The following is a 21,686-nucleotide window of genomic DNA, read 5'->3' on the forward strand; positions in this document are numbered from 1 at the left end:
ACCAGCCACTCCCTGGGAAAAGTCATAGCTCAGACAACCCTCAGTTACAAGGATAAAATTAACATTTTAACATAGTGTTTAATAATGTTAACCCTGGCCTCCTGGGAAACTGAACATTTCTAACGGAATCCCTCACACTGTACCTTAACGGAGCCCCTAATCTCATGTTTTCACTGTCAGTGCATTTGGAGAATGGCTGAGCTCCTGCCTTTCGTTACTTTCTGAACTATTCCATGGTCTCCTTATCCTTATAAGACATAATAAGTTCTTAAAATATGTTCCAAACTTTAATTTGTCTACTCCCATTTAATTAGCTCATGATAAAGAAATGAGTAGGGGAACCTGGGTGGCTCAGTCTGGTAAGCACCTGACTCTTGATTTACGCTGACGTCTTGATCTCTGTGTTTGTGAGTTGGAACAGTGGGTGGCGCTCTGCCCTCCCAGCACAGAGACTGTTTGGTATTCTCTCTCCCCACTCTGTCCCTCCCCACTCTCTCTTTCATTCTTTCCCAAAATAAATAAATTAAAAAACAAAAACAAAAACAAAAACAAAAACAAAAAAAATGAAATGAGTAGATGAAGTAGGCTGCTGTGCAGATGTTGCAAATGTGTGTAGGATAATGATAGGTGTATAGACCAGCAATGATTCAGAACGTAAGTATCTGGCATAGTTCAATGAGGGTCCCATAAGGACTGCATACTTGTTATTACTGTTGCAAAACTGTAGGCTGAGGCTTTCCTCAGAAGGAATAATTCAAGCAGAGTCCATCAGTGCTGCTCCTTCACCTCTGAGATGGGGAGACTGAGAAAGAGGCATAAGGAGCAAGATAATTTGAAGACAGGATATGATGCCACTCAGGATAAGCATGGTGAGGCCATTAGGTCATCTGGAAGGTGGCAAATACAGGGAGTGTCTGTCACTGTGCAACATGTAATTTCCATTCTGTGGAGTTTGGAGTGATGGTGGGTATGCCTGGACCTAATTATCTGGTCTCCCTCAGCACACGTGTGTCAGTAGTCAGAGTCTCAGACACAAGTGTAAGAGAAAGATATAACCGGCATCTCTCAAGGAGCCTTAAGACACGTCATGAGTACTCAGGCAATTACAAAGAACTAACTAGGAGAAAGGATGTTCACCCATGCACAAGAAGATAATAGAAGACTCTGAACTAGCCTGCATGGTTGGGCTGTAGCCCTCAGGGAGTCTCTGAGCTAACAACTGAGGTGTGAGTACAAGCAGAAAGCAGGAAGGGAAGCCACACACAGAGGACACAGGGTGCACAGAACTGAACTGTATGGGAGGGAGCAACATACACCACCTGACAGCCATCCAGGCAGGCTGGTATGTGGGACCAGATGACGATGAGTGGCTGCCGATAAGGTCCCAGTGAGAGGCTGGGACACATGACTCAGGTATTTGGGGCTGATGTGAGGTTTGTGTGTCCTTATTCTAAGGATAAGTTCTTAGCCTGAAGTTTTGGTGGTGGGCAGGGTCTGAAAGGTTTATCTATCCAGAGTATCGGTGGATAAAAAAAAAAAAAAAAAAAAAAAAAAAAAAGATTCTTTGAGAACAAACAGATGCAGGTATGAGCTGAACAACAGAGATGTGGAGTTAGAAAAGAAAGCAAAAAACAGAGGGCTTCTCACTAGAAAAGCAGACCCTGGCCCAGGCTGAATGAGCTGGTTATTTTTAAGAGCACCAGTTAGGGAAATTCTATTTTCTAGCTAACGAGGTTTAGATGAAGCCAAGTCCACATTTCTGTGCCAAACTTCCTCTAAAATATGAGGACATTGTTAGTGCCACTCATACAGGACTGTTCAGAGGATCAAATGAATTCATAGATACCACACATTCAGGTCACTCTCTGGCAGTAAGTATATTTAATTCAAGAAATAGCAAAATAGCAAAGGGGTGCGTGGGTGGCTCAGTCAGTTGAACATCCGACTTTTGGTTTTATCTCAGGTTGTGATCTCATGGTTTCCTGGGTTCAAGCCCCTCATCGTGCTCTGTGCTGGAAGCATAGAGCCTGCTTGAGATTCTGTCTCTCTCTGTCTCTGTCTCTGTCTCTCTCTCTCTCTCTCTCTCCTCTCTCTGCCCCTCCCTCACTAATGCACATTCTTTCTTTCTCAAGGTGAATGAATAAACCTAAAGAAAAAAAGAGAAAAGAAAAGTAGCAACATAAATGGAAGAAGCCTGGTGAGACACTTTAAGCACATTGAAATAAGGAGGTTGTTTGTTGTTGTTGTTGTTGTTGTTTTTGCAAAAGGTGGGAGGTTCTGGTTTTTTTCAATGCTGTGTCCCCTGGTACCTTGAAGAGTGATTGGCACATTTGGACACTCAGTAAATACTAATTGAATAAATAATAAATGAATGAACAGAATCAGTACAGTTTATCTTAGAAGATAATGGATGAGGGAATTTCAAAGATGAAAATATTATGTCAAAAGTGAGTTCCAGGGTGCCTGGGTGGCTCAGTCGGCTGGGTCTCTGACTCTTGATTTTGTCTCATGTTATGATCAAACCATGAGTCGGGATGAATGTGGAGCCTACTTGAGATTGTCTCTCTCTCTCTCTCTCTCCCTCCTGCCCCTCTCTCCCAGTTGTGCTCTGTCTCTAAAAATGAATAAAACGAAAAAAAAAAATTAAAAAGTGAGTTCTATATTTTTCTAAAGTTTACAAATATTAGTTTGTCTGTTTTATTTATATTCCTGAGACTCTCAGTGATGCTAGAAACTTTTGCATTTTATTGGGAGACACAATAAAACAATATATTTGCTCAAATGTATGGATGAATTTGTAACACAGCTCACTTGCGTGTAGATTTCCTAATTCTTAGGAGGCTTAGAGAAGCTTGCTGGCTTCCAGTTTAAGAATCACAGTGGTTTTCAGAAGGGTGAGGCATAGTAAGTGAATTGATGTCAGATGGCATTTCTTCCCACTGATTCTAGGCTAGCAGCGTTTAAGATCTGTTTTGTCTCCAGACTTGTTAGCCTAGGAATGAGGTCTGTGCCTTCATTGCTGTTAGAAAAACACATTCCCTTGTACAGATAAATTGTGGACTGGATTATAATTTGATTTCATTGTAATTAAAATGCTATGTGAAGGGACTCCCTGAGCACTGTCTTATTTAATAGGGTTGGTCTAACTTAAATTTGTATTTTCTCATGATCTTTCTTCTAAGGTGAATAAAACACCTCTGTGTGTTGATACAACCATATTTTGGTGAACTCCTCTCTTACTTTGGGCTCTTTTTCAGGTTGCATAGCTCCAAATGCCCTCCCCAAACCTCACTAATATTCCTTCTCTAATTCTCTCCATTTGTGTCCTGCCATCTCTAACAATATGGGGTCCTCCACCTTTTTAGTATTCCTCCCTAATCACCTTTCCTAACTTCTTAGGCATAAAAGAAGGCTCTCTCAGGCATCCATATTTTCTCCCCCAGCTTGAGTTCTATGTCCTTTCACCAGGACTCTCAGCCCTCCCTGGTCATACCATTTGCCTCAGTTCTGGGGATTCACTATCTCCTGGACCCAAGCTCATCCTACTCCACAGGAAAAAAAAAAAGTGCAAACCTCAAAAGCAACAGCCACTGACACAGCACATTACTTCCTGTTTGTGGCTTTTAAAAGGATCTTGGTTGGTTTTCATTCAGCAGTTACACCCTGCATTTTTGTGGTTCCTTTTTCCCCAGAGACCACATTGGTGAGTCATTGAGCTAACATTTTCAAATGTCTTCTATGGACACAGCCTCAGTTTTCCTAGTTAGGTAAGAGGAACCTGCATCCAGTGTGCCTCCGTGTTTTCATGGAAGGAATCCAAAAAGAAAAGTTGAAGTAGAGAAGTTTCCTCATGACTATAAGGGAGAACCAAGGGTACAGTGGGCAAATGCCACCACTTGGCCAGTTTCACACACACATGAGCTCTGTCTGTGCTTGTTGACAGATAAAGACTTATGTAGTAATGTTATATATATTTTTGTTAATGTTTATGACTTTTATTTTTGGGGGGGGGGGTAGTGAGCAGGGGAGGGGCAGAGAAAGGGAGACAGAGGATCCAAATCAGGGTCTGTTGCAGGGCTCAAACCCATGAACTATGAGATCATGACCTGAGCTGAATTCAGATGCTTAACAGACTGAGCCACCCAGGTGCCCCAGTAAATTTATATTTAAAAAGTGACTTACATTATAATTTTCTTGTAATTAATTTGATGTATTGAAGGACAAAAATGTATCCTGTTCATATTTTTATTCCAAAGTCCCTTCACTCTGGGTTTGCCCAGAGTAAGGGCCCCATGCAGCTTCTGGAATAAAATAACAAATACAATGTCCCAGGTGAGATATGCAATCTTTCTCTGAAAGAAATGTTGTAAACCCCATCCATATATTAGGAGATATCTGAGATGGGAACACATGCAGGGAGTGGAAGCAGACCCTGTCTTAACTGTTCTTCTATGTCTAATGTTTGATGATGATGCTAGGGTCCTCTGCAGGCCTGTGCAGATATGACACTCCTCTTCCGTAGACAGGGTTAGAAACGTGGAGCCAGGTATTGGGATCAAATGCAGAGCTAATTAAGAGGGCACCTGCGTGGCTCAGTCGGTAAAGCACCTGACTGTTGATTTGGGCTCAGGTCATGATCTCTCACGGTTCATGAGTTCAAGCCCTGCATCAGACTCTGCACTGACAGTGTGGAGCCTGTCTCTGTCTCTGTCTCTTTTTTAAAAATAAATAAACATTAAAAAAATTAAGAGGAAGGACTCAGAGTTACATCCAGCTATAAGAGAGAACTGGCACATGGACAAAATAACAAGGTGATGGCACATGTTACCAGGTGTTTGTAGGATGGACAAGCAGGACAACCAGAATGAAGATACCATGTATGTGTAAGCATGTGGAGAAAGGGGTCTGAAAAAGTTCATAAAGTAACTACTACTGGAACACAGTGTCCAGGAAGACCTGGAACTGTCAGCTTGCCTTTGTACTTCTGGTGGAATCAGGCCAGAATAAACACAAGTGCAAAATCCAGGGAGGTATGAAGCAACATTGGGTGTCTTGGAACTTCCTGTAGTTTGATGTGGCTCCTGTTCAGACTGGGACTGAGGCAAGACCAGCTGATGACCAGTGTTGCATGCTATGCAAATATGTTTAGATTTTTATTTGTGGGTAATGGTTACTGATGACAGATTTATACCCAGCCCTCGCTGTTGTCTTTTTTAGTGGTTTGGGTGTCGAAGCCCTATGGGTCACTGTGAATTAGTACTGATGACAGATTTATGCCCAGCCCCTGCTGTTGTCTTTCCTAGTGGTTTGGGTGTTGGAGCCCTATGGGTCACTGTGAATTAGAGGCTTTGCCTGTCCTCAGGGATGCTCCAGTGTGGCTGGAGACATGGGGGGAAATGGTACACATATGTTTCTCCAAAATTGTAGAGGCAGCCTGGACTCAATTGTATTTATATAGATTCCATTAATCTGTATCCAATAGACCTTCTAGACCTCCCTGGCCACACCAAGCAAGGCCCATGAAAGACTCTTCAATGAGTGCAATGTTATCCCAACCCCTTAGTCTATCTCCATTCTACATGAGAAAAGGCACTGAGGCATTTCCTCATTTATATGTAGATTTTCACACACTCACAATTAATGGTCTAGTATGGAATCCAGTGTTTCATATAATGCTATTGTTCTAAATCATTTTGTTACAAACATATGCATTGTCACTTAGTACTCACATGATATGCCCTATGCTAAGAATGCCTGAATTCAACAGTCTTCTACAAACCCATTATAGCATAGGGAGAAAAAAATGAGACATAAAAGAGAATTTTTTCCAGCTTCCTATAAGATTTAAAAGAGAAGATAACATAGTTTTAATTAGTGGCAGGGTGAGAGAGAAATCAGGAAGAATTCATGGTGATATTTGAAGAGGGTTTCCCAAGAGTGGAAATAGCAGGACACAAAGCACTTAATTTAAAAAAAATTACCAAGTTTAGCCTCATTTTTTTAAAAAATAAGTGAACGTTTTCTGAAAGTATAAGTAAAGAAGTGTAATGTTCATATGAAACCTTTCATGAACTGAAATAGCATAAAAAAAACTTACACAGAAACATTTTTGAAGATTCCCAGACCCACAAAATAATCTTAGGCTTGTCTGATAGGGATGCATCTTGCTGACAAACTCACAAAACTAAATAGAGATAAAACACAGAGGCTCACAAAGTTCAAAGCTATGGTGGCTTGATGCTGAGTATAGTTCCTGGGGAAGGAGCTTGGTGGGGCCACTCTTGTGCACAGGGTGCATGCTACCTCTGTAATGGCTCCCCAAAAAAACAAACAATGAATGTGATTTTTGCTTTTCACCATTTTTTGTAAAAGTGAAAATCCTCCTCAGATTTCTTTTGGTTAGCAAAAGCAGATGTATGTCTCTCATAAAAGCCAAATGTAGAAATTCACACTTTGAAAAAGCAGGGAATACCTGTAATATCCGGTTTGGGCCTCTTAAAAGTAAAATTTAAAAAAAAATCAGAAACAATTCAAAGTAGTTTCTCTGAAAAGCAGATCTTCCTAGATGAATGTCTTGGTATCAGCCCCAGGAGCTATATCTGCACATTCTTCCTAGTTCCCTGAGGAGGGCTTTTTTAACCACCCATCCCCTCAGATGCCACCTCACCACTTCTGTGGTAGAAATTCTTTTTTACTGCAGATATAAGTTTCTTCCTCATTTTTGTCTCTGGGTAGCTCCTGCATTAGCCAGCAGGATAACAAACCTTCTATCATTAGTATAATGAGCATTTACTCATTTCCTTTGGTATCCTTTGAGCTTGATTCCACTAATATTGCTGGTACAATTCTCAGAATTGCCCTAAGAGCAGAACATTACTATGGATTTGAAGCTGAAATAGATCTGCATTCAAATATTGGTGCTCTGACCCTGGTGAGTGGCATTTTGTTATGCAAATACCCCTCTGGTGACCCTGGTGAGTTATGCAAGCCTCTCTGACTGTCTTTGTGGGTGAAATGGGTCCTTACACAAGCCTTATATGGGTTTTTGTGCTTGGAGGGCCTGGCATCTAATACACACTCAACAAGTCTTGTCTAAAACCCTCACTCCCCAGTCATATAATACACCTGAGAGAAAGTAAGGAAAGTGCAAATCTTTGGGGACATAATCTGTTCAGTTCCATGCAGGGGTAATTGTTCTGAATTTCCTTGTCTCTATAGTCTGTTCAACATGGAGATGTTCAGAAGCCAACGTTTTCTTCATCATTATGTGCTGGAAGGTTTATCAAGATAATAACACATTATCTGCTCATTTTAAAACATGGCTGTCTTGAAAAGAATAATTATTGACGTCTGTACTGGCTTTTGGCTGGTTGCTTCAGTTATTTCATCAGCTTTTTTCAGTTACTTGAATCTAGAGAGTAGCTGTAAATTATTAAAAAAAACACATTGCCCAAGTTTGTCCTTGGATATTAGGGATTTCTAAAAAATACAACATCATCAATCACTGTATTGCAAATATAGCACAAAGCATCCCTTATACCTATAATGGACTAACCACATTATATGAATATGTACAGAATGCAACAAGCAATGAGATATAATGTTTGGATAATTCTCATTGTTATTTTACAAAAAAAAAAGTTAAACAGATTTGAAAATAACTCTGTAAATAATTTAAATTGATGGACTGAGAATTCTGTCTCCATCCTTCATTCTTCAAGCCCCTATAAAAGATAAACAATGTTACGGGATTAGAATGGGATTTTAGGGAGGTGGTGACTCCACTTTGGAAATAAAGTTCTGTGATGAATGCATTCTGGAAAATCCCCCTCATTTCTGTAGTTCTACAAAGGCAGTATCATACTGATAAAGTTGAATTTAGATGTTGTCAGAAAACTATGCCCCTAATTTAATTAAAAAAAAAAAAAAACTTTTGTCTATGATATCATAGAATCACATTTTTCAAAACACTTGGATATCTATTCTCTCTATTCAATAATTGTTTCCCTGTATAATACCTAGGCAAGTGATGATATTTCCTGAGTTTGAACAATATCAACCCTGAGTTTTAGAATGTCCTTGTTTTTATTGAATGAAAATATATTTTGCTAAAGGCACTATCTGTTAATGGTATCTCTACTTTTAAGATGAAATAGAGTCATTTTAACTTCTCTTATAAAACTATTTAATACCTCCTATAAAATCATCCATGTTTATATTCTTCAAATCAGATGAGATACTCCCACTTCTTTTTCATTCCATAATTGTAAAACCTCACAACTTTCATCATTGAGCACATACCATATTGTCTAGGAGTTTCTCAAGAATACCCTCAAAAGTAAAGGCAGTGGGTTCCAGGAAGGCTGCAAATGAAGCTGTCTGTCTCCATGGTTAAATGTGAGTCGTCTATTGATTTACACATACTTGCCTCTCCTTCCTTATTTTGTAAACAAGTATATTTCATAAGACAAGGCTCTATCACTCTATACCTAGAGAAGCAGGAAAGAACTCTGTTCCAACATGGCCTCTATATCCAGACATTCTAGTTGGAATTTATGGTTTCGTAGTGTCCTTGAGCTCAGTTACCTTGATTGAATCACTTATTTCTAGGCCTTAGCTTTCTTACTTGTAGATTGGTGCCCAATATGTAGACCTATTGTTAATGTGAGATGAAGTAATACATATAAAGCACCATGACTCAAATTAAACAAATGGTCAAGAAATATTGGTTCTATTATATAATAAAAGAATGATTATTTTTCATTTTACATTGAAATTACGTTGTTAATACAATGGAATATTATCAATTTTTTTTAATTTGAAAGGATTTTTGAAACATTTGAAAGGATTTTTAGTAACATTTGGTTAGTTCTAAGCATCCGTTTTTATCTATATCTGTATGAATATATATTGGTTACTATTTAATATCTATAATTTTCACATAATCCTTCATATCAAAGTGATAATTACTGAATTTCAAATTTCTCTGTGCATTGATAAACAAATCAATCATATGTCAATGAAAAAAACTCTAAAATATCAACTTTACTGGGAAATATAAAAGAGGAATTTTAAAATGTTATTCTGGATGAAACTTTGAATATTTAAAATTATCTGTAAATTTGTTTTGATAGAAATGGATATTTATTTTTAAGGCAACAATATTGTTAATTAATATGCAATAAACTTTAGTTAAAATAAGCTTATAATTTTTGAAATAAGAAATTAATAACAGAATTCTTCCTGCACTATGAAATAAAATACAGAGCAAATGGCCATCATAAACATTTGTTAGGATAGATTGTGTATTGCACTATCAGAAGCCATGATGCTTCTGGGAAATAAAAGCTACTGGATAGAATACCCAAGATAACTGAGGGCCAGCAGTAGTGAGGGAAAGATGACCCAGTGAAGGAGAGAAACAGAAAGAGACCTCAAAAATTAAGTTATTGGGGTGCCTGGGCGGCTCAATTGGTTAAGTCTGACTTCAGCTGGGGTCATGATCTCATGGTTCCTGAGCTCAAGCCCTGCATCCGGCTCTGTGCTGACAGCTCAGAGCTCGGAGCCTGTTTCAGATTTTGTGGCTCCCTCTCTCTCTGCTCCTCCTCCTCTCGTGGTCTGTCTCTCTCTCAAAAATAAATAAAACATTAAAAAAAATTAAATTAAGTTCTTAAGGTACACATTTGTAGGTTTTTAAGTGTTTATGTCATTAATATCATTTGAAACCTACAAATGTACACCATAGCTTGCAATTTATATATTTCATGATATGTTTTTAATTCTCATTATCCACCTTAGTCATAGAGGCGATGTCTATCCACCTGTGCTCTAATATCTTCTCTTGACAGAGAAGAGACACCCACGTTGTCACAACATGCTTAAATGATAGAAAGAAGCTTCCTGGTGCCCCCTATCTCCCATGGTTCGCTCTCACTAGGCAGCCAGGCTGATTTGTGAAGCCTGACACTTTCTGGTAGTAGATATATATATATATATATATATATATATATATATATATATATATTGCTCATGTTCCATGCGCCCTCTGGCTGGCTGTCCCTCATGCATTGGCAGTGATGATCTTTGTAGGAATGGACACTCTTCCATCTCCATGAGTAGAGCCGTGGCTGAGGTGTATAGATAAAAGTACTAGTGAAAACTGTCAAAGTATATATCTGCTTTGAAGACTCTATCATGTCTTTTTTTCTTTTTTCTGCAAACATACAGGAATTAAAAATCTGGATTTGAGATTAGATATGAAAAGCCCAGGGGTGACTGGGTGGCTGAGTGTGTTAAGCGTCTTACTTGTGACCTTGGCTCAGGTCTTGATCCTCAAGGTTGTAGGTTTGAGTCCTGCATTGGGCTCCATGCACAGCATGGAGCTTACTTAAGAAAGGCAGGGGATGGGGGGGATATGAAAAACCCACCTCACTTAAGACTATGTCGTTTATAAATGGTGCTTAACTTTGTTTTCCCAAATTTAATAGCACTATAAAACAGCTATTATGGAAATTAGTTGTAAAAGTAGTGTCAAAAATGCCAAGATATACAGACTATATAAAATTAGCTATAAAAACAGCCAAGATATAGGCTATACAGTACTGACCCAACTGTATTACCCATATGTAGAACACACACACACACACACACACACACACACAAAGTTTGGAAGGTAAGACATCAGGTAGATAACTCTGGAAGACAGTACTATAAAGCCAACCCCCAAGTAACCTGGATATTCTTCATAATATTTTATTACCTGTGAGCACCATAGCTTCTGATAGTATGGTATACAACACATCCGAAGGAGCATCCCAAGGCAATTTGCTATGCATTTTATTTCACCACAGTTTCTCATTTAAAATTATTTTTACTGTAATTTACTACATATTAAGAAAGATGTTGACTTAAAAATAAACATCCATATATGTGCATCACACCAAAATAAATTTACTGATACTTTTGTCTACATCTATTTCCAAGTTTTCTGAAAACTATACACATGAATCATATTATTTAAAAAAAAGTTATATTGGGGCACCTGGGTGGCTCATTCAGTTGAGCATCCAACTTATGCTTAGGTCATGATCTCACAGTTCATGAGTTCTAGCCCTGCATGGGGCTCTGTGCTGACTGCTCGGACCCTGGAGCCTGCTTCAGATTCTGTCCCCTTTTCTCTCTGCCCCTCCCCCACTTGCTCTCTCTCTCTCTCTCTCTCTCTCTCAAAAATAAATAATATTAAAACAAATTAAAAATTAAAAATATATATTAATTAAATAACATATCAATGCATCAGATTATAATGCCTTTCATACACTTGGATTTATGTGTGTGTGTGTGTGTGTGTGTGTGTTGCTTGTTATTGTTTTATTTTAGTTTTTGTTTAGTGTTTTTTTTTTTACTTTGTATGACTTTATATTTTGTATTAATTTATTTAAATTCAAGTTAGGCAACATACAGTATACTATTGGCTTCAGGAGTAGAATTCAGCGATTCATCACTTACGTATAAAACCCAGTGCTCATCCCAGCAAGTACCCTCCTTAATACCCATTAACCATTTAACCCATCCCCCCCCAACCTCCCCTCCAAGAACCCTCTCAGATTGTTCTCTGTATTTAAGAGTCTTTTATGATTTACCTCCCTTTCTGTTTTTATCTTATTTTTCCTTCCCTTCCCCTATTTTCATCTGTTGTGTTTCTTAAATTCCACATACAAGTGAAATCATATAATATCTGTCTTTCTCTGACTTATTTCGCTTAGCATGATACACTCTAGTTACACCCACATTGTTGCAAATGGCAAGATGTCATTCTTTTTGATCACCAACTCATATTCCATTGTATATATTTGGCACATCTTTTGTTTTGTTTTTAGTCTTGCTATGCCACAGGCAGATTGAAAACCTTTTCCGTTCCAATTCCATCTTCCAAAACCCAAACTAAGACAACCTCTCAGACAAACTCAGATACTGCATTTTTTTTTGTTGTTGTTGTTAAACTGACAGAGTCACATTTAGATTAAGCTTGGGTACTGACTGCTTTTGTTGCATGAATTAATTACATTTCAATCATAAATTATGTTTTTGCTTTTCATTTAGTTGTAATTGCAATTAAAATATGATGGCAAAATGCCACTCAACAAAAAGTGACTGTCAAATGTCCAATTCTCAGGATAGGTGATTCACCATTTGCCTGCTTGCAATATGTTAGCAAAGAATTCTTGTTTGATTCAATTTTTGAGACAAATTCTAATTAAAAAAAAACTCCAAAAGAATGTAAAAATTCATCTATCCTGAATGTATTATAGATATCCAAGCCTCAGTGGGCAGAGTTGAATCTCAGAAGATTCATTCCGTTGTTTGCTAACTTGATCAACAAATTACAGAAAAATATCTGGGGACCAGGATTCTCAGAAGGGTCAGGTCCCCAAGATACCCAGTTATTGAGAGGAAAAGCCTGCTTCACCCAGCATCAAACCCCAGCAGAGGACATGGCAAATTCCAACTTGCAGGAGGAAAGCCCACATTTGGGTATGAGGAGGGCAAGGCAGGTTGTGGAGCAGTGGCTCATTAGGGCTCTCCACGTTGGGAAGAAAGACAGGTAAGGGAGGTTCATGTAGACAGGCACAAAGGTTTTCAGATGGAAATCAACATGGTGTATGTTTTAGTGTCACGTGACATAAACGCTATTGTAGTGTTTGCTTTGGTTGTTGATGTTGAATTCTAAAATTATAGACTTCAATAAATTATTCCTCACTACCAAGGCAGTTGGAGCCTTTGCTGATGTAAAAACTAAGTAAATGATTTTACCTCAATTGCCTAGCATATAAATCTGTAGTAACAGAAAGTAATCAAGAAAGAATTCTTAGGGAGTCAAAGGCCATTTAGTTGGTCCTAGGCAAGATTGCAATAATAACATTTTTAAAATTATTTTTTAACGTTTATTTATTTTTGAAAGAGAGAGAGTGTGAGCAGGGGACAGGCAGAGAAAGAGGGAGACTCAGAATCCAAAGCAGGCTCCAAGCTATGAGCTGAGCTCTCAGCACAGAGCCTGGTGTGAGGATCAAACTCATAAGCTGTGAGATCATGACTTGAGCGGAAGTCAGATGCTTAACTGACTGAGCCACTCAGGCGCCCCACAACAATAACATTTTTTAATGTTTATTTTCATATAGTTTCAAAAAGAGCTACGGAATTACATCTAAGCTTATACTGGCTGCTAAAGTGGACTCAGCATTTTGGGAGGCAGACCTTTTCATTTTTATTTGTTTTATTTTATATTTTTAAATATTTTTTACTTCAGTATAATTAAGGTACTTCTAGCATTTGAATCTTGAATTGATGTCCTAAGCTCCCAGAATGGCTTAGAGAAGGTGTCATGGAATTGGTGATATCTGAGCAGACTGAAAGGATATAAGCCACTTAGAAATATACAGGTATAATGTCCCAAAAAACTGAATGTGTTGAATAGAAAGGGAGTCAAGACTTATGCTATTTGGGGCACCTAGGTGGCTCAGTCAGTTGAGCATCACACTCTTGATTTGATCTCAGGTCATGATCCCAGTCGTGAGATTGAACCCTGTGTTGGGTTCTGCACTTAGTGTGCAGACTGATTGGTATTCTCTCCCTCCCTCTGCCCCTCTCCCTGGTTCATGCTCTCTCAAAAAAAAAAAAAAAAAAAAGACCCATGTTGTTTGAACAATACTGAGGGAGCTGGAATTCTGGAAGCAGAATGGGAAAAAGTATACAAAGAGATTGCAGAGGAGATGGGAGGAGACAAGTAGGGTCTCATACACTGTGAAGTCTTTGGCTTTTCTTTCTTAGGCTTTAAGTAATCATATATTGTATAGTTCAAGATGTATAAGACACATCCAGTATTGTGTCTGATAACAAGTGCATAGATTTTGTTACAGTATCATTTTCATTCTATATGAATTTTTCCTGGTCAAATGAAGATAATCTTCCTAAAGATTTTGCTCAAGTATGTAAGGAGGAAACAGAAGACAGCAAAACTAGTAAACTAAAACAACACTGAATTGACAGAACAATTGATTCCTGATGTGTGGATAAATCGGTTGGCCACGTTATTTTATTCACTTGTCAGGAATGATTCACAGGACCATATGTTCCCATGACACTCTGGAGGCTGAGTGCCACTGTTGGCTTTGAGCGGAGGAGTGACACACTCTGCACTGTGTTTCAAAGTCTCATTCTGGCTGCTTTATTGAGAATTTCCTGAACCAGGGCAGATGGATACAGAGGGCTGTAAGGAGACTATCAAAGAATCCAGGTGAGAAGAAGTGGCCCTCTTATTTGGAGTAAGTCGTAGGAAACAGACACAGAGGAACAAAAGGAGGTTGGGGAATTTAGTGGTCTGAGCATTTGGATATTCCCATTGGAGGATTTTAGTGTTCTCTTCAGAACTTTGCCAAAGGCATAGATAGACAAGGAAGTGTTGAAAGTTCGAAAAGAGAAAAACACATATGAAACAGTCACTGAGGAGAATGGAAGAGTAAATAGATGCAGGAAGTGTGCACTCATTGTTCCATGGCACTAGAGACACACTGGAGTTATTGGTTATGAATTTTGAAATAGCAACATTATGTGTTGTCTCTCATTTCCTTTATTGCATGGAAGCTCATGTATGGCAGGTGGATGTTGCCTTTAACCAGGACTAGCCCTGACAATGAAGAAAAGGAAAGTAAAGAAAAGTGACACGTTAAATGAATATAACAAAGAGTGATTACAGTGGCTGAGCATTGTATCCACCTGGGCAAGAAAGGACAACAGTGGACATGCAGGTTAGCTCAGCACAAAGCTTTACACGCACGTGCACACACACACAAACACACACACACACACACATGCACGTGCACACAGAGAGACAGAGAGAGACAGAGAGAGCAAGGCATCCATAAATACTCTTTGTGAGGAGAATGGATAAATTTCCCCAAGATGTCATAGGAGATATGCTTTGTCTGACTTCTTTATCAGACAAAACCCATAGGTGAGAAAAGAAAACCATTGCTTCCATATGTACCTGTTTTAAAAACATTAAAACATTAAAAATTTTAATTTTTTAAAATTAAATGTTTTAAAAACATTAAAACATTAAAACATTAAAACATTAAAAACATTTAAAACATTAAAAAATGTTGTTGTTGCTATTCTTAGTTTCCAAGTTTGATGTCCATCAGAGATTTTTTTCATTTTGTTTTGTTATTGTAGTTTTATTATTATTGTTGTTATTTTTTTTAATCTTTGGACCAGAGACTTCTAAATTTCAGAAAACACAATGCATGGAATTTGCTGAGGTTCTTTCCAAGATCTATCATCCACGTTCAACTTGTGATATGAAAAATATTTTTGCATAAAATCAAGATGAAATTATGCATTTTTCCCAACAAAGTGTTGTATATAAAGTTCTGAACTACTTTTAATCATCTCTGAAGCTCTAAACATCAATAGCTGCAAATATTTGCATGATTTGTGTAAAGTGGTTTTCCAAAATATTTTCCCTTCCACAGGTAATGATGCCTCTAAATGTGTCCAGTGTCACTGAGTTTCAGCTTTTAGGATTCCAGAACCTTCTTGAATGGCAGACACTACTCTTTGCCATCTTCTTGTTCATCTACTTTCTCACAGTAACAGGGAATGTTGTCATTATTACAGTGGTGAGCCAGGACCAGCGACTCCACTTGCCTATGTACATATTTCTCAAACACCTCTCCTTTCTGGAGATCTGCTATACATTCACTATTGTGCCCCTTCTCCTAGCCAACCTGTTCTCCCATGGACAAGTCATCTCCTTCTCCACCTGTATGGCACAGCTTTACTTCTTTGTGTTCTTTGGAGCTACTGAGTGTTTTCTTCTGGCCATGATGGCCTATGACCGATATCTGGCCATCTACAGCCCACTCCACTACTCTTCCCTGATGAGTCCTGAGATCTGCACCAAGTTAGTGGCAATCTCCTGGTTGACAGGTGTTGGCACAGGGCTTCTGCCCTCCCTAATGATTTCCAAGTTGGATTTCTGTGGGCCTAACCGGATCAATCATTTCTTCTGTGACCTCCCTCCCCTCATGCAGCTCTCATGTTCCAGTGTGTATATCACCAGGATGGTCATCTTTATTCTGTCAATTGCAGTGTTGTGCATTTGCTTTTTTCTCACACTTGTATCCTATGTTTTCATTGTGTCCACCATATTGAGAATTCCTTCAGGCTCTGGCCGGAAGAAGACCTTTTCCACATGTGGCTCCCATTTGGCTGTTGTCACTATCTACTATGGCACCATGATTTCCATGTATGTCTGCCCCAATGACCACCTGTCACCTGAAATCAACAAGATTATTTCTGTCTTCTACACTGTGGTCACTCCACTTCTGAACCCTATTATCTACAGCTTGAGGAATCAAGAATTCAAAGAGGCTGTTAGAAAAGTCATGAGAAAAAAGTGTGATATCTATGGAGGAAAAGTGAAGGGCAGTTTCTTTATTAGGTAAGGAAAATTAGCACAGAACATGCCATAGATTAAGTTTGGGAATACATGAGTGAAAGGTTCAGAGACTTCAAACTTGAATGTCACCCTTGCCACTATGTTAAATTCCACAAGCCATAATGAAAGTTTTTTCATGGCCCCTTGCCAACAATTGCTCAGAAAATAAATTGCCTCTATCAAATCGTTTTGGGGGGAATTTTGTCCTTTGACATGTTCTTTCATCTTCTAATGAGAATCTAATTGTACAGTTCCAGGACATGATGATTTCAAACATTACTTTCGGATTTTTCAGTAATATTCCTCATGAATGCAGCATGTTATACATCTTTTAAGCATTGTTAGGAGATTGGCCTTATAAATTCAGTTCCTGGTGCTATTGGTGCTTCTTAAATGTTTGTGGAATGGGACTTGTGGGTGGTTCAGTGGGTTAAGCATCTGACTCTTGATTTCAGCTCAGGTCTTTATCTCAGTGTCATGAGTTAAAGCCCCACATTCAGCCTGCACCTATTTAATAAAATATATTTATTGGAATAAATGAATGAAGGTATATAATGATCATTGACTTAAATCATCTCCTAGTGAAAGAACAAAGAAAGAATTTTGAGGTGCCAAAGATTTATTTACAGTAACTTAGACTTTACATATTTTTTGTGTTTAATAAAATTCTATGAAAGGAAGGAAGGAAGGGAAGGAGGAAGACAGAGGGAGGGAGGCATAGGTGGAGGCAGAGGGACAGGTGGAGAGGGGAGGAGGAGAGAAAGACAAAATAAAGAGAGACAGAGAGAGAAGAAAGAAAGAAACAAAGAGACAAAGGAAGCAAGCATACAAGCAAGCAGGGAGAGAGGGAAAAAAAGGAAGGAAAGGGAAAGGAAAAGAAGGGAAGAGAGGTCAACGTTTCTTTTTTGTTTGTTTATTCATTTTGAGAGTTGGGGAAGGGAAGAGAGAGAGAGAGAGAGAGGGAAAGATAATCCCAGGTAGGTTGTGTACTGTCACCACAGAGCCTGACGGGGGTGGGAGGGCTCCATCTCAAGAACTGTGAGGTCATGACCTGAGCTGAAATCAAGAGTCAGATGCTTAATCCACTGAGAAACCCAGGTGCCCCCAAAATTTCTTTTATTCAGCCAATATTTAGAAGACCTCTAGTAATCCTGCCTACTATTTCATTCATTAATTCCACAAATATGTTCAAGGACTCTATCTAGCCAATCCCCTGCTTCAGCCTGAATTCCCCTGGGACATAATGGTAAAGAAATGGCCAAGGAAAGTTTTGCCTTAGTGGAGCCTTTACTTTTGAAGGAGAGAGAGATGTAATGACTTATAAAAGGAATAATTGACATAACTATTTGTGATGTTTGCTGTGAAACAAAGTGTAAGATAATGCATCTACATGGAACAATAAGGTCTGAATCAGCATAGAGGGTTAGGAGAAGTTTCTAAGTTTATATTGTACTTTAACCTACACTTTAAGGGTGAGGAGAAAAGAATGGAAGTAGTAGCTCAGGCAAATGAATGTCAGGAGAAGAAGCCTGCAGACTTGAGGATGGAAGGAGATAAGTTTGTAGAGAAAGGCAAGAGCTAGTCCCTGTAGGTCATTAAAAGCCCTATTAGGGTTTTTAGATTTTACACCAAGAAAATGATTATCAAAGGGTATCAAATAGGATATGACATTATATATTTTACATTTGCAAATCTCAATGCCATTTAGAGAAAAGAGTGAAAGAAATCAAGAATTGTTGGAGCCATAGCAGTAGTCCACATGAGAGAGGAGCTTGGCTTGATTTTAGGTTTGATTATGCAACTCAGCACAGGAAAATCCTCCCAGATGGTGAGGTTAGGAGTGAAAATTCTGGACTCATTCACTAATTTCTCGCAGTGGGGCCATTTTGAGGTCTCTTCACAGATTCATATGTTCCACATCTACCCCCAAGCTTTAAGAGTAAGTGTACTTTGACCCTTTAATCATGAAATTTCTTCTCACCGCATGTTTTTCATTCTTTTTACCCTCTTTCTTCCAGCCTTCATTTCTTCTTCTCCCAGAATTTGACCTGTGAGGACTGTTGTTAGTCGTTATCAGATCCAACTGTTTCAAATGTTGAATAAAAGGAAAAGGAGGCATTGGAATCTGAGATAGAACAGGAAATGGGTGATATAGGAAGGGAATTATCATTGTTCTGGGCTTTTGGATGGAATATCAAGAAACAAACAAATATCTTACCTTTCAGATGTCCATCACTGATCAATATATTATGTGCCTTATATTTAAGCAGACTTCTGTTATCTAGCCAAAAGCTTCTTCTAATTTTAAACTTGATAGGTACCTGGCTCTGTGTATGTCTTTCCAAAAGATTATTGACCATATATGAGAGATTTCAAAACTTGATGCCAAGTGGACGTTTGGATGCCTGAAACTGGAGCTCAGAGGAGTAGCCTGAATGAAAGCCAAAATTTGGAGGTTTTTTAAAAACATATAGATCATATTTGAAAATGATAGAGCATGGAGGAATTGCAAATCACAAATTTTAAGTGGAGTAGAAGTACCTAAAGGTGAACCAAGAAGGAACAGCCATAGAGATGGAAAGATATTTGTAAGGTGGCTGTGTAGACTCTTTTTTTTTAATTTTTTTTTTAAGTTTATTTATTTTTGAGACAAAGAGAGACAGAGCATGAACAGGGGAGGGTCAGAGAGAGAGGGAGACATAGAATCTGAAACAGGCTCCAGGCTCTGAGCTGTCAGCACAGAGCCCGACGCGGGGCTCAAACTCACGGACCGGGAGATCATGACCTGAGCCGAAGTCGGACGCCCAACCGACTGAGCCACCCAGGCGCCCCTGTGTAGACTCTTCTAAGGGAAGAAAATGTTTTGGAAGGAGGAGGTGGTGAGCATAGAAGGTAAGGATTAAGAGGTTACATGGAAGTTCCCAACTCAGAAGTTGCTGTTGTTCCTGGAAATGGAAGCTTCTTTTCACTGGGAGTAGATTGCAAGGAAAGGAAGGCAATTGTGTGTATGCAAACAATTACCCTGAGAAGTGAAACTATGAAAGACTGAGATAAAAGTGTCTATATTGGAGGGATCACTGCAATTTTGCAAGATGTAAGATTTTAACATCTGAGTAGGTTTGAACACTTCTAGTAAGAATCCATTAGTGAGCAAAAGTTTGAAGAATGGACATAGAGGTAATAACTGACAGTCCAAAGTTGAAAAGAGAACAATTTGAGGCAAATGTTATTCAAATCAACATTCAATAGGAAAAAAAAATATTTACTGTGAAAGGCTGAAGGGAGAGGATATTGCAATCTGATGGGCATTCTAAGAAATAGTTGGGACTTGTACACACTCTCACCTGAGGACTTACATGGCTTGTGTTTCTGAGATAAGGTCAATTGCTCTCCTTTAGGATTGAAGAAAGTGGCAATGGCATTCCAAATTCATTTTTTAATTTTTTTTATGTTTATTCATTTTTGAAAGACAGAGAGAGAGACAGAGCACAAGCAGGTGTGGGGTGGAGAGAGAGGGGGAACACAGAATCTGAAGCAGGCTCCAAGCTGTCAGCACAAAGCCTGACGCGGGGCTCGAACTCACCAACTGTGAGATCATGACCTGAGCCAAAGTCAGACGCTCAACTAACTGAGCCACCCAGGTGCCCCACCAAATTCATTTTTTTTAATGGAATTGATAGGTGTCTGAAGACAGGTGAAATTGGGTGCAAAAGGAGTGCCTGGTTGAAATAGGATAACACTGATATATTGTGAAACTAAGCTGCTGGTCTTGCCCACAGCTTTAAGACCACTCAGCTATCAGGTGGTATCTCATCATGGTTTTGATTTGTATTTCCCTGATGATAAGTTATGCTGAGCATCTGTCCATGTGTCTGTGGGTCATCTGATGTCTCCTTTGGAAAAGTGTTTATTCATGTCTTCTACCCATTTATTAACTGATGAAGGGATAAAGAAGATGTGTGATATATATATATATATATATATATATATATATATATATATATACACACACACACACACAGTGATCAAAAATAATGAAATATTGCATTCTCAACAACATGGATGGAACTAGAGTGTATCGTGCTAAGTGAAATAAGTCAGTCAGAGAATTACAACTATATGATTTCACTCATATGTAGAATTTGAGAAACTCAACACATGAATGTAAGGGAAAGTAAGGAAAGATAAGATAAAAACAGAGATGGAGGCAAACCATAAGAGAGTCTTAAATACACAGAACAAAAGGAGGGTTGCTAGAGGTGGGTGGGTGGGTGGGTTAAATGGGTGATGGGTATTAAGGAGAGCACTTGTTGGGATGAGCACTGGGTATTATAGGTAAGAGATGGATCACTGGCTTCTACTCCTGAAACCAATACTGCACTGTGTTGACTAACTTGAATTTAAATAAATTAATTTTTTTTTTTTAAAAAAGACCACTCAGCTGTTAGTGCTCAGGCTCATACAGTGAAAGACAGTGTTCATTTTGGGTTGAGACAGGTCTGTGGATAGAGTTGGGAATAAATGCAAGGACAGAATGCACTTTTGAGTCTCAGACTGTTAAGAAGACATATCAACATATAGTAGGGAAGTGAAGCAAATAATGACTAGAATTCCAGAGTTAAAAAAAAAGCAGGGTTGTTTTATAGAACTGTGTTATTTATTATAGGACTATTTGTGTTATATGGATTGATAGGAAGAGACACATGAAAGTTTACTGGCTTAAAATAGTAATTTAAGATAAGATTTAGTTTTAGGTGACAACAAAGCCAAAAGTATGGCTATAAGAATAAGTGAGAGAAATTGGATCATGAGAAGAAAGATGGATTGGGCACATGGCTGGGGACAAGAATTCCAGCAGGAAGAAAAACTATGGTTCTTGTAGTCAGTAGTTTATCATATAGTCAGTAGTTGAGGGAGTAGTCAGTAGTTTAGTAAATCATCTCAATGAGGGGGGAATTTATTCAATATCTTTTTATCATGAAACTTAAAAAATATGTATATACGTATATGTGTGTATGTATCTATCTGTGTGTGTGTGTGTGTGTGTGTGTGTGTGTGTGTGTGTGTTTATTTTATTTTTGGGAGAGAGAGAGAGAGAGCTTGAACAAGGGATGGACAGAAAGGGAGGGTGATAGAGGATCCAAAGGGGTCCCACACTGACAGCAGTGAGCCATGAGACCACAACCTGAGC

General features: G+C 38.6%; 1 protein-coding gene across 1 annotated transcript; it reads left to right on the forward strand.

Moving 5' to 3' along the window:
• The first annotated feature begins 15,530 nt into the window (after window positions 1–15,530).
• OR11L1 (olfactory receptor family 11 subfamily L member 1) lies at window positions 15,531–16,502 on the forward strand. The gene has a single exon (XM_060634179.1). The coding sequence runs from the start codon at window positions 15,531–15,533 to the stop codon at window positions 16,500–16,502; it is 972 nt and encodes a 323-aa protein (XP_060490162.1).
• Window positions 16,503–21,686: the final 5,184 nt, after the last annotated feature.

The sequence above is a fragment of the Panthera onca genome, chromosome A1 (assembly GCF_046562875.1).
Source record: "Panthera onca isolate mPanOnc1 chromosome A1, mPanOnc1 haplotype 2, whole genome shotgun sequence".
NCBI lineage: Eukaryota > Metazoa > Chordata > Mammalia > Carnivora > Felidae > Panthera > Panthera onca.

Bases quoted from the DNA above. Each gene is read 5' to 3' on its own strand.
- OR11L1 (XM_060634179.1), top strand. From the start codon at position 15,531: ATGATGCCTCTAAATGTGTCCAGTGTCACTGAGTTTCAGCTTTTAGGA.